Source organism: Syngnathus acus, chromosome 1, assembly GCF_901709675.1.
Source record: "Syngnathus acus chromosome 1, fSynAcu1.2, whole genome shotgun sequence".
In the NCBI taxonomy this organism is placed as follows: domain Eukaryota; kingdom Metazoa; phylum Chordata; class Actinopteri; order Syngnathiformes; family Syngnathidae; genus Syngnathus; species Syngnathus acus.
This window is the reverse complement of record NC_051087.1, coordinates 4960536-4972343: the sequence shown is the minus strand read 5'-3', so window position 1 is coordinate 4972343 and position 11808 is coordinate 4960536. Positions and strand designations below refer to the sequence as shown.

The window sequence follows — 11808 nt, the reverse complement described above, 5'->3', positions numbered from 1 at the left end:
ACCTGCCATACATCAATGCGATCCATGCAAGCAAGAAGGTCAGAATGCTAACAACACTGTGTCCACTAGAGGGCACTGCAAACACATGATTCCAATTATCGTCTTGCTTCAATGAGTGAGTTCAATCAAATTATGGCGCTACAAAGATAATATTGTGCAGTTTAAGGAGTTATTAATTGAAAAATATCTTTAACAATTCAATTGAGTCAGGAGAAGCATATTTTGGCCCTCTTTTTTCCTCTAAACTGAAATTTTAGAAACACAAGAATAATTCATACACTGTAATTGACCCAACTGTAATTTTTTGCTCTTTTATACAGTACAATATTTTTCTTCATACATATTGCTTTACTAGTTTTTTACATTTAGTTCAGAGGTATTGTTAATTGTATTTCTTCTTTTAGTATCAGAGTCCCATATGTTTGTAAATGCATTTTGTAGAATATGAATTTAGCAGCAAAATCCACCCATTTTTTTTCCATCTCAAATGGCGGCCATTTGCTATCAACTGAAAATGACATCACTGTGACGGATGGCTCATGCAACTAATTTCTTTTTCCTCCAAAATGTGTTTGGAGTCATAATGTTGTTTGTCTAGTTTGATTTAAATGTCCAGCAGCTGATGCTACCATTCCCAAAAGCTGCAAGCTGTCAGGAGATTTAAAAGAAATACAGGAGCTACAAAAACCACAAAAGTGCATTGATTGAAAGAGCTTATGTGATAAACTGTGAAACGTTCAAACCCACAAGATTTATCAGGACAATAAAATGAGTACACACCCCATGACTCGTACACTACATGTTTTAAAGTGCTTTAACGATTTTACATATTGTAGGCGTGTAGTAATGATAATTCATGACGATTAATGAGCACATTAAAGATTGCTCAAAATAATTATCAACAATGTAACAAGGTAGAAAAAAAGAACAATATGCGAGTATTGTTGTCATTTCATGCTGTGCATCTTCAAATGTTTCAAGTGCGTCGCCGTTTTATTCAGGAGATTCTGTCCGTTGAGGCATTTGAATGGGTTATTCCGAAACTTTCAGAAACCCAAATTCTGTCCTTACAATACTGACAACATGTCAACGTAGTCGATGTGCAAACTGAAAAAGAAAGTTCTCTTTTATTTCTTAAAGTGATTAAATATAAAAAAATACATTTAGCACATTGGCAATGTATGGCATTTTTTTTGTTTGTTTTTGATTATTTTAATATTACAGGATCAATGAATCCATGTGCACAATGGCAGTTCCTGACAGCCATTGAAACACAAATAAATCCCTGTCAATCACCGACACTCACAAACCGAAAGGACAGGCTAGCTTTTTTTTGTCAGTTTTGGCCTAACCAGCTTTACTAATTGGAAACAACACACAAGCTAAATAATTATCATCTGTTTTCATCAAATAAAAAGTGATCATCATTTATTGCCAATATCCTTGTAGAGAACCATTGAAACCACCATGGCAGCAATCTGCAAATAAGATCAACAATGGTGTGAGAAGTTTTTCTTTTTTCTTTTTTTTTTACAAAAAAAAAGATTGAATTCTTCTTCAAAATAGTTTTGAATATGTATTTGTGTCTTTATACCTCAAGAGCGGCGATTCCGAGAGCCACGCCTGCAACGATGGGCGTGTTTGCCTCAATGAACTGCAGCAGCTTGTTGAGGCAGCCATCCACCAACTGATGGAGAGATGACAAAGTTCAAGCAACCCAATGAGAAGAAAATTCACCAAATGAGTGGTCGCCAAAGCACCTGCAGGTTTGCGGCGATTTGCGCCGACAACTGGCTGCACGCTTCGCCGATTGACGTCCCGTTGCAACACTGTGGTGGGTAAAAGTTTCCATTCATGTCTTGGAAGGGGGAGCCGTCGAAATCCGTGTAGTTCTTGTATCCACAGCACTGGAACTGTGAAGACAGCATTAATATCAGTCATGTCTTATAATGATGTCTAAATACTTTTTCGGTCAAAATAGTGGTCCTACCCCCGCCATAGTGGAATTCCACAGTGACGTCAAGGTCTCGTCTTCTCCGTAGTTGGTAACGAGGCTCTTGTGGATTTCAGTTTCGAGACTGTTAAAGAGATCTTCTGCCTGAGGATTGTGAACAAATTCTCAGAACATCTTCCAAGCACCTTAAGCTTGTTAATGGGTCGCCTTTACTTACAAAGTCCTTGAAAACAAGCACCACCACCGCAGCGGCGACCTCAATGAGGAAAATGATCAGCACGATACTGAAGAACTGAAAGAGGAGAATGGAAATGAAGTCAAAATGGTACAATTTTATATCTCAATTTTATCGTCCATGAACCAGAAAGTAGCAAAAACAAAAATAATATGCTCGCCTAAAGTTTTGAACATTTGGTAGAGAATCACTTTTCCTTTTAGCAATTCCTAATTAATCAAATTGAATTGCGGATACTCACCGTCAGCAGCATGCACTTGCTCTCCTTGACGGCACCGCAGCAACCCAGGAAGCCGATAACCGCCAGCACGGAACCCACGCCGATCAGTAGGTAGCCCACGTTGGCCACCTGGGTAATCTCCGACGGAAGTTCCTCCACGCCATCCACGAGTCCCATGAAGGAGTTGCTGTCCACCTTTACCCAAATGCCCACTCCAAGGACGGCAGCACCTGCTACCTGAAAATCCAGCAAAAGCAGCATGAGGCACTCGTGACGTATTAGCAAGTTTGCTCATGTGATGTTTGCAAGCTAAGGCCTAAAATTGATCTGAGAACCAACTTACAAAGATGGCACCATTGAAGATGAACATCATCATTTTGAGAAAACTTGAGCAACACATCTTGGCGGATGTTTTCACACTGTTGAGACAAGAAGAAAAAACAAACAAGCACATAAATAAAAGCCGTGAGTGGTGATGCACAGGTTGTTAGTTTTAAATCTATGGAGTGACTATCCTTAAAATAAGTCAAATGTCACCAGGATATTTTTTCAGGTATTTTTAAAGATAAAAAAGTTAATAATATAACACTTTTTTTGCCTTCATACAAGTTTGTTGGTCCAACAGGAAGTGAACAAAACTCGATCGACATTGCTCACGTTTGCTTTAGTTAGACATTAACTAGACAAATTAGCAAACCCGGGCTTCCCCTTCCACTCCTGGCAAGTTTTGCAGGCTTAAATGTCCGTTTCTGTAATAAGTAAGATAGTGGTGTTACGTGTCTTTTTTCCACTCCTTTCCAGATAAAGGAGGCTCTCATCAAAGTTGATAAAAAGTTAAAGCCCTTGTGATCTGGCGCCACTTATTCAAGTGGCCTTTGATAACAAATCCAATAAAATAATCATTAATGACAAATGAGAGGCATTGTCACGTCACAGGCAGCACAGTGATGCTATAAAACACACCTTGTTTCTGAACTTACACAACTTTGTTAACCTCTGATCCCGGCGTAAAGAATTTTACAGTTATCTTTTTTTCCGTCTTTATGGCTGCTCTAACTGGCAATGACATCAGCCACCTACTTGGCAAACTTGTTCCCAAAGAAACAGTAAAATATTTTCCATGTCGTCAGCATCCTAAATCGTTTGAAGGTAGCGGAACTGGGAAAAGAACTGCTCTGAATTATGAGCATACCTTATTCTTAATATTTGGACTTTTATTATCGTGGGACAATATTTTTAATAAATATGATGAAAAGTTGTATTTTATAGTGAAATTTAAAGATCGATTTTTTGAAACTAGACAGTTATCAAAAAAGCATTATGATATGAGAAGAGTAAAGTTATAAAATAAAGGAAAAGAATATTGTGACAAGAATAAAGTTGAAATATTATGAGATAAAGTCATACATAATAATCATAAAATGTTTTTTTTAGAATTAGATTGTAACATTACAAGAATAAAGTTGGAATAATATAACAAAGCTGAATTTGTTTATAAATGCAATGCTACTAAAGTAAGTCAACTGTTGAAAATAATATAATTGCTTAGGAGGATTTATATGGGTTTTATGGATGGCCATGAAATTCTCTGACGCATCAACCAGCACTATTTCTAACTACTATCATTTATTTCAGTGGTTCAATTAAAAAAAGTCAAATTTGTATAAACATTCATTCATTCATATTTTCAGAAGGCCATTCATCATTTCTGTAATAAATACAGTTCCATTTTTAATCCAATCGTGAATTTGACTAAATTTTAGCGCAGAAAATAACAGTTTTCCCTATATACTATTGCGTTGCAACTATTTTATCATAGCCCAATAAGAAGTAAGCACAGTATAAGGACGTATATGTCCACAAATTCACAATATATTATATTTGAAATGAAGGGAAAGTTTAAAATAAATTAAAAGAAAATTTAAAGAAAATGTAAGGTTTGTAATGAATGGGATCCTTATTTTCCATTTGAAGTTGTTGTCATAGTTCATTTAACAGTTTGCCAACGTAATACCAACTCAAAGTGGCATGTTTCTGTTTAAACAATTAACGCATGTTATATCTGAATTTTTAAGAAAATATACCGTTTCTAAGCTCCGCCTGACAACTATTCGACAATACAGTGACATAAAAAAAAATACAGCAGAGTTCATACCGGTGCCGCAGTTGTGTCGATCAATCAGGAGTGTGTGCAGCAAAACGTTTCCGTGACTTGTTTTATCTTCTCTCTGGTTTACCACACACATATAATGTAGATAGGGGAGGAGAAAGGACTTCATGCCCTGTACGACTGACTTTTTTTTTTTTTTTTTTTTTGCTTGGCAGATAAGGTGGTCAAAGTCCCTTCAGACATGGCAACATTTACGACAACCGCAAGCATTTACAGCTGATTCCCGGTGAAATTAGAAATATTGACCTACCTATAAAAGATTTCTTATCTGGAGTACGTCAACTGGGTCACTTCAAATTGGAGGCCAATAAAATGAACACAGTAAACTAAATGCGCCATAACAAATTGAAATGAGGTCAAGATCTAACTATCCCTGATGGGCCAACTTTTTTGAGAACGCAAAATCTAAAAACCCTCATTTTGGTCATAAAAACAACAACAATGTGGAACAAATACAAATTAAATAAGATATTAAGTATTTTATTCCAAAACATGACAACAAACATGCTGCAAAGCACCCTTTAAATTCTCCAATTTGAAGGCAGATGAAAAAAAACATGGTTAAAGAAATATTGTTTTGCCATTTACAGTAAAAAAAACAAAATCACTCAATTCTAACAGTAATGAGCCCCCACCACCCTTGTACCTTGACGTCACAGTCATGCAACTTCCTAACGCAGCCACAAGGGGGTAGCATGACACAACTACTGCGATCCTCACTGCTCTCAGGTTTGGTCCATGTGTTTGCCTGCGACAACAGGTGCCTGTTTCCACACACACAAAAGTGATAAATAATAAAAGTGGCAAGGTAAAAGGCACGTGTTTGCACAGCAATTCTTTGGTATTCTCGTGTAACAGTCACATTCAAATAAGGCCCGATTGAAGAAGTATAGGTCGACAAGCAAAGTGTGTTTTAGTGATCAGCATGCACAGCCCCCCGGGATGCTGCGGGGCGTGTCCTTCAGGCCGGCTCCCTTGTGAGCGGGCGACAGAGAAGCGTCACTGTTGACGTTGTCGTTCATCTTGTCGCAGATGACGTCCACAAGCTTGTCAAAAACTTGCTTCACGTTGATGCATTCTTTGGCGCTGGCCTCAAAGAACTCAAAGCCTACCGGGGGGAAAGGTATATACAAAATGGCCGCTTGTTAGCATTTGAGCTAGTTAGGATTTAGAAACAGTACCCTTCTACTACTTTTGTACATAAGTTGCAAAATCATTATTTTTTGGAGAGCAGGAAAGTTATTGTCCCTGATTTACAAACTTTGTCACTTTTTAACCTATCAAAGTGATCTTGATGTCATTTTTTCAAAATAGTGTCCGACCACCAAGACACAACGTAATCAGCATAATCAGTCATTAGCATACAAGCATTGTTACAATTTTTGTTTTGACACATCAAGCCGATTGCTAGACATACAAATAAAATGTGCAACTATACATCGACCACAGAATGACAGTTATTAAGCTGTCCTCAGAGAATTTAGGACGTGTGTGCATGTTTTCCTGCACTGACCTAGTTCTGTAGCGAGTTTCTGAGCATCTTGGGTGGGGACCGCCCTGTCTTCCTCCAAGTCCAACTTATTGCCAACCAGCACCACCTGGGCGTTTTCCCACGAGTACGTTTTGATTTGCGTTCCCCTGGGGAAAAAAAACGTGAATAATGTAATGCTGTACCTGCACCAAAAAGACATTGATGACCTGAACCGGGAAGAGATTACCAGTCTTGCACTGCCACAAAAGACTCCTGGCTTGTGATGTCGTATATGAGAAGAAAGCCCATGGCTCCTCTGTAGTAAGCTGTGGTGATAGTGCGGTAGCGCTCTTGACCCGCTGTGTCCTGGAAACACAAAGAAGTGAGAAAGCAAAGCTCATCTGATGCGGATTGTGACCATTTCTATTTTCCTTGACAATCGCACCATGTTTTTGTGGTTCAATTTAAAATATATGCACATAGTAGGCTACAGTAAAGATTTTTCGATTAATAAATAAAGTGATTATCAAATTAATCGATAATTATTTTTTATCGTTGATGAATCATTTAGATGCCTTTTTCAATTTAAAATTGTACACATGCTCAGAATTTCAACTTATAAATAATGTTTTATGTTTGTGTTGAATAAAAATAAAATATTTGCTTTTACTTTAAAGGGGAAATTAAAACATGATTCTTTTTTTTAAATCTGATTCATAAATAACCCCAAAAATAATTGCCAGATTATCAATCATTAATGTAATTGTTAGCTGCAGCAATAGTTTGACTATCTCAAGTATCTAAATAATGAAAATTTCAAAAAGGATGTCGGCAGGCAAAAAGGAAAAACCGACATGCTAACCTGGGCGAGCCCCAGAAAGAAAAGTGAATGATTGACTTTTGGACATAAGTAAATCCCTCCAAACACGAGACGAGTGTTGCACCACGAGGATATACGGTAGTCTGTTGTTGTTTTTTTTCCAAAGCCCAACAATAAGTCGTGAAGGTGCACTGTTTGTCTTCTTTATGTGTAGTCTACTGGGGAACTTGAATCATCATCTAACACTTCACGTGGCGGCACAGCAGACTTAAACAGATGAATTTAATATGCGCTTCCATTATGAAAACTAATGCTAATGTTGCCGCGCCGAATGTAACAAAAACGAGTGCTTTCAGCGGTCCCGTGGAAGCCATTGGAACGGAATTTGATCATTGCTCCTGATGTGTGCAGAGTGCTTACTCGCAGAATACATTCCAATGAGGGAGGGAGGTTTAGGTGTGTGTGTGTGTTAGGATGTATTGCTTTCATCTCGCAGGAGTGCCGTGAGTGAGCAGAGTCTTGTCCTGGTGGGTGTCGGACTGCATCGTAAGCACACTTGGCCCCCACCCGCTCAAACGCATGCATATTTCATCGTGTACTGTCTGGGGAGCGTGTTAAACATCAACTAGCATTAACGGCGCCGCGTGAGAAATGACTTGATGCTACATGCACGGTGGCCGGGCCGAGGCCAAATTGGGGTGAGGAGAGGAGGGGGGAAAGAGCGCCACAATGGTCTCCAAGCCTCCGGGCTGCACGCGAGAACCTTTTAACCTCGCCTTTTATTGGCTTAAGTCAATTTACAGCACTGGCATTTAAAAGGCTATACTTTTTTTTTTTTTCAAACAATTTTGTTGATTTATTATCCATCCAACCTGTTTTTCCTGCGGTGTTATTTATTTTATCCTCGACACAGTTGAAACAATGTGAACTCGACGCCGCTTATTATTGGCTTGGATTGTCTTTTTTTTTTTTCTTTTCAAAATGACACCTTTTTTGGAGTCTTATAAATCATCTTTTGCTTTATTCATAAAAAAAATACTGATGGATTTTTTTTTAATGAATGAAAAGAAAAAGTTGTAAAATTTTAGGAATGGGTTAATATTAAAAATGGAAAAAATGGTGAGAAACTGACATTTAGGTTTGTGTGGGAATTCAAATATTTACGAGTCAACATACTTTGTTTCTTGAAAAAATAAAAATAAAAAAATTAAAAAGTTGTACCATTTTTCATCTGTTGGACAAATAACGACAAGTAGGACAAAAACAGGAAGTTCGCTCACTGTTGAGGAGATCTATTTTTTTATCAATCTAGCTTGAGATTTCTCAACGGCCATGCAAGGAGTTTATTTTTAAATATAGCCCACAATTTGTGGTAAAAGTTGATCAAAATCTCGTTTCGAAAGAAAAACTGGTTTTGAGAAAAATCTACATTATGCTTTTTGCTTTTATATCCCTAAATGAATCATATTTTGTCTTTAGTAATATATTTTTATTGCATTTCATTGCCAACAGCGTGAATTGCCGCTGCTCGTCTTCACAGTTCATTTGGGAGTGCGGCGTTGAATCTACACGATGTTGCTTCAGGTTTTTTTAAATATTCATACAGAGATCATAACTTGAGTCAAGCTCCAGGGGTGTGAACACAAAGATTAGCAAGTGTAAAGACCAATAAACATACATAAATAACACTAAGTGTTCTGTGTGCAGCCATTTTAGCAACTTAAGTAGCTTTCCAGAACAGCAAAAACAACATTAAATTCATTCTTAAAATAATTCATGAACGTGTAATGAAAAGTGCGGTTTTGATTTACAACTTATTTATATCATAAACGTGTACATACCGTATGGAGATCAAGTGGTTAGCCACCTGCCTTGTAGGCGCTAAGGTTCAAATTTGTTGATTTTTTTTTTTGCACAACTCTCTTTTTGGTGTTCAGGGTAGACATTGAGTTTTCACACTCAGCACCTTGTGAGAGCAAATGTATCAGAATAGAATGTGCAAGGAGCCACTGTCTGCCACTGTTTAGTTTTTGGCTTCAGCCCAGATCAAAATTCTCTCTGTCAGCCGAAGAGAGAAGCAACATTTTAGCGTTGGAAGCGATAAAACTTTTTGGGAATGTTTTTTTTGCTGTGTTTCAGAAGAAAAGCTCCATAATACAGTTTTTACATCACGTGAACATCGTCATACGCGGCTCACCCAGATCTGCAGCTTGATACGCTTGTCATTCCTGTAGATAGTCTTGACTTTAAAGTCGATGCCCACCGTGCTGACAAAGGCTGACGTGAACGAGTCGTCCGTGTAGCGGAACAGGAAGGACGTCTTTCCTACGCTGCTGTTGCCGATGATTAGCAGCTTGAACATGTAGTCAAAGTTCTGGTCGGCCGCGTCCCTCTCCTCGTGGCCCGGCCCCGAATCTCTGGCTGACGGCATCTGTAAAAGCGGGAGAGTTATGCAGTCATTTTTTTTTGCTTGAGTTGGGCTCCTTGTCATTTTGAAAGTCGGCTTCAGATTTAAGCAGACGTTTGGGTTGGTACAAAATTGACTGTTCATGAATCACTCGAACTTGTCTAGTTCTGGTGCATTGTTGCCAGAATATTTATACAATGAATCAAATTCAAATTGAAATCAACATGTAGTAGTTTGTACTTTTTAAATCGCAGAGGCTGCAATTTTGGAGAAAAAATATAGTTAGTCTGTAAACTTTGTTTTTTTCTCTACATCCATATTTATTTATTTATTTATTTATTTACAGCCAGTTAGTTAGTTAGTTGCAAAATTGCTTAGTTCTAATATTTAATAGTGTGCTGGCCCTTAACTTACTCCATATCAAAAGTTCTGATATCTCAACTTTGCCACTATACAAATAAAATTAATATACAAATTCCTCAAGCCGATAACTTGTCTGTTGGGACAAAAAACTTAAACAGAATAAATATGGCGTTTGACTGGCATCTCCTTGTGCTTGGAAGCTGTGATCCCGACCAAGAGAGTGTGAAAAGGCCCGCCATGTCACAGTAAAGGATCTCAGCTGCTCGGCAATTCAAGTTAACGCTCACCCGTCAGAAAGCCATCCCCCGGGTAATAGCTGAGTAAATGGTAAATGGAAGTGTTGCTTTAAAGACACTCCATCTTGCCTTGTCACAGCACGGCCATGAATCACGGCCTGGCTGTGCCCCGCCCACCCGCTACTCCCTCCATCCCTCTTTATCCGTCACCCGAGACTCTTGTTGGTCATTTCTCAACGCGGCCTCCAAGCTTATGGCGCCGGTCGATTCTGAGCCCTGCGCGTCTCATCCATCATCACCCACTCATTCATCTTCAGCCATTCAACGTCTTCCAGCATCATCAGGATGCTGAAGCGTGCATTCGTCCTCACGTCCACCCACCTTCCTCCCTCCCTCCCTCTCTCGTTCTCTCTGGGGACCTGATCAGCATTACCACTCCCACCAATATAAAGAAGGTCTTGCTCAGCAACACATACAAAACACATACATGTTAAGGATTAAGATCAGGGGTGTCAAACTTGTATTCCGTCTGTAACTCGCTTTTAGTTCATGGTTAGGTTTACATTGGGCACAGTCAAAAAAACAAAACAAAAAAATATCTCGTTTTGTTTAAACGAGATATAATGACATTTAAAATTAAGCAGATGTTGGAATGCTTATGCTTTAAAAACACTAATTACAGCGTTTTTAATTGATTTGGCTCTATCTGATTTAAGTGCCTGGTGTAAATGTTTACAGGAAGTTGTGTTTGTACCACGCTAGCTTTTTTTAAACTGCCAGTCAGTCAGAAGCTGCGCTGCTCTGTGTTTGTTTACGGACTAGGCGTGTGGCATGTTCATTGCTTGTACCAAATTACCGTATCCTTTGTGTGAGTTGTTGGCATTTGTATGACTAGTTTTGCAAGGAAATTTCAAGGTTTTTACAGGCTCCATATAATGACGTGATGGGCTGGATCGGGCCTGCAGGCCTTGATTTTGTAAAGATTAAGATAATGCAATGTTGACATGATAAGTGTGTGCGTTCGTGTGTGCAAGGTGACAAGCCTGCAGGACACATGGGGGACATGACACTTGTTGACGATTGTTGCAATTACGCGCATTTTGAGTTGGTAAATTCACATGCAACAGCAGTTTTAATGTTTAACAAACTATTTTTTGGTTGTGTTTATTTTTTCATTTTATTGAGCACGCCGTCGGTACCTTGGCTGAGTTTGCTCCCTCCGTCCCACGCGATCGTTCTCGACCTCCAGCTGGGGGGATCAGTGTGTATGCCGCTCCTGGCCAGGACGTCCACTTTACGACGTGGTCAAGTCCGCGGTCGTAAAGACGGAGTACTTCCGGTCTTGTCTGTCGAAGTAAGACCAAAACTGATGTTGGATGAAATGGTTGTAAAACGAGAGCGATATATTAAAGTGATATGCAACACCACTCGGTCTTTTATTGTGATGAATGAAACCTTAAAGTATTACAATAGTTTCAACAAAGAGACAGCGACAATCTGTCTTTTCATACTAAAGTGTTCATAAAATTGAGGAATGTTTTTTATGAACGCTAATTTACAGAATTAGATACTTATTCTCTTGTATCCATTCTCCTTAAAACGGCTCTGCCAACATGTAAATTGTCACGTCTTTATTTTGAAACTGGACTCAAATAAGTTTCCGGCATCGGTCTCCTTAGTGCACCCAAACCGGTTTGGGCGTAAATTGCGCAGGAGTTGCGCATATCAACTCATGACCTGCTTTGTTAAATCGGTCCCTTACGTAAGGCGGCAGCTGATTCCTTATGTTTGACATTGTCATTTAGCACACATAACCCGAGCAAAGATCTTAAAAGACTGCAGCAAGCAGTCATGCATGCATTTGAAGTATTTCCAAAAAAGATGATGTTCAATGGATTGTGTTGTTGAGTGCTGATAACACTTCTATGATCC

At 38.8% G+C, this 11808-nt stretch overlaps 2 protein-coding genes across 3 annotated transcripts; both read right to left on the bottom strand.

Annotated features, from left to right (window-relative positions):
• Window positions 1-796: 796 nt before the first annotated feature.
• On the bottom strand, window positions 797-5358 carry LOC119126855 (tetraspanin-1-like). Of its 2 annotated transcripts, XM_037258344.1 has the most exons (9): window positions 5226-5358; window positions 4565-4637; window positions 2753-2828; window positions 2431-2646; window positions 2172-2246; window positions 1991-2098; window positions 1761-1913; window positions 1595-1687; window positions 797-1478 (listed from the first exon to the last, which is right to left on the bottom strand). In XM_037258344.1, the coding sequence occupies exons 3-9, from the start codon at window positions 2807-2809 to the stop codon at window positions 1425-1427; spliced, it is 756 nt and encodes a 251-aa protein (XP_037114239.1). In that variant the 5' UTR covers window positions 2810-2828; window positions 4565-4637; window positions 5226-5358; the 3' UTR covers window positions 797-1424. The 2 variants fall into 2 exon arrangements, with proteins under 2 accessions (XP_037114239.1, XP_037114229.1); XM_037258334.1 differs by lacking the exon at window positions 5226-5358 and having other exon boundaries at window positions 4565-4711.
• On the bottom strand, window positions 5044-11218 carry rab3da (RAB3D, member RAS oncogene family, a). The gene is made up of 5 exons (XM_037258357.1): window positions 11076-11218; window positions 9068-9301; window positions 6298-6416; window positions 6093-6217; window positions 5044-5687 (listed from the first exon to the last, which is right to left on the bottom strand). Exons 2-5 carry the CDS (start codon window positions 9299-9301, stop codon window positions 5500-5502), a joined length of 666 nt encoding a protein of 221 aa, XP_037114252.1. The 5' UTR covers window positions 11076-11218; the 3' UTR covers window positions 5044-5499.
• Between the last annotated feature and the right edge of the window lie 590 nt (window positions 11219-11808).

Excerpts from the sequence above, each read along its gene's own strand:
- rab3da (XM_037258357.1), bottom strand. The coding sequence starts at position 9,301 with ATGCCGTCAGCCAGAGATTCGGGGCCGGGCCACGAGGAGAGGGACGCG. Across the intron at positions 6,218-6,297 it reads TTTGTGGCAGTGCAAGACTG|GGGAACGCAAATCAAAACGT; the intron begins GTAATCTCTTCC and ends TTTTTTCCCCAG. Across the intron at positions 5,688-6,092 it reads GAAACTCGCTACAGAACTAG|GCTTTGAGTTCTTTGAGGCC; the intron begins GTCAGTGCAGGA and ends TCCCCCCGGTAG.
- LOC119126855 (XM_037258344.1), bottom strand. The coding sequence starts at position 2,809 with ATGTGTTGCTCAAGTTTTCTCAAAATGATGATGTTCATCTTCAATGGT. Across the intron at positions 2,647-2,752 it reads TCTTCAATGGTGCCATCTTT|GTAGCAGGTGCTGCCGTCCT; the intron begins GTAAGTTGGTTC and ends CTGGATTTTCAG. Across the intron at positions 1,914-1,990 it reads GGAATTCCACTATGGCGGGG|TTCCAGTGCTGTGGATACAA; the intron begins GTAGGACCACTA and ends CTGTCTTCACAG.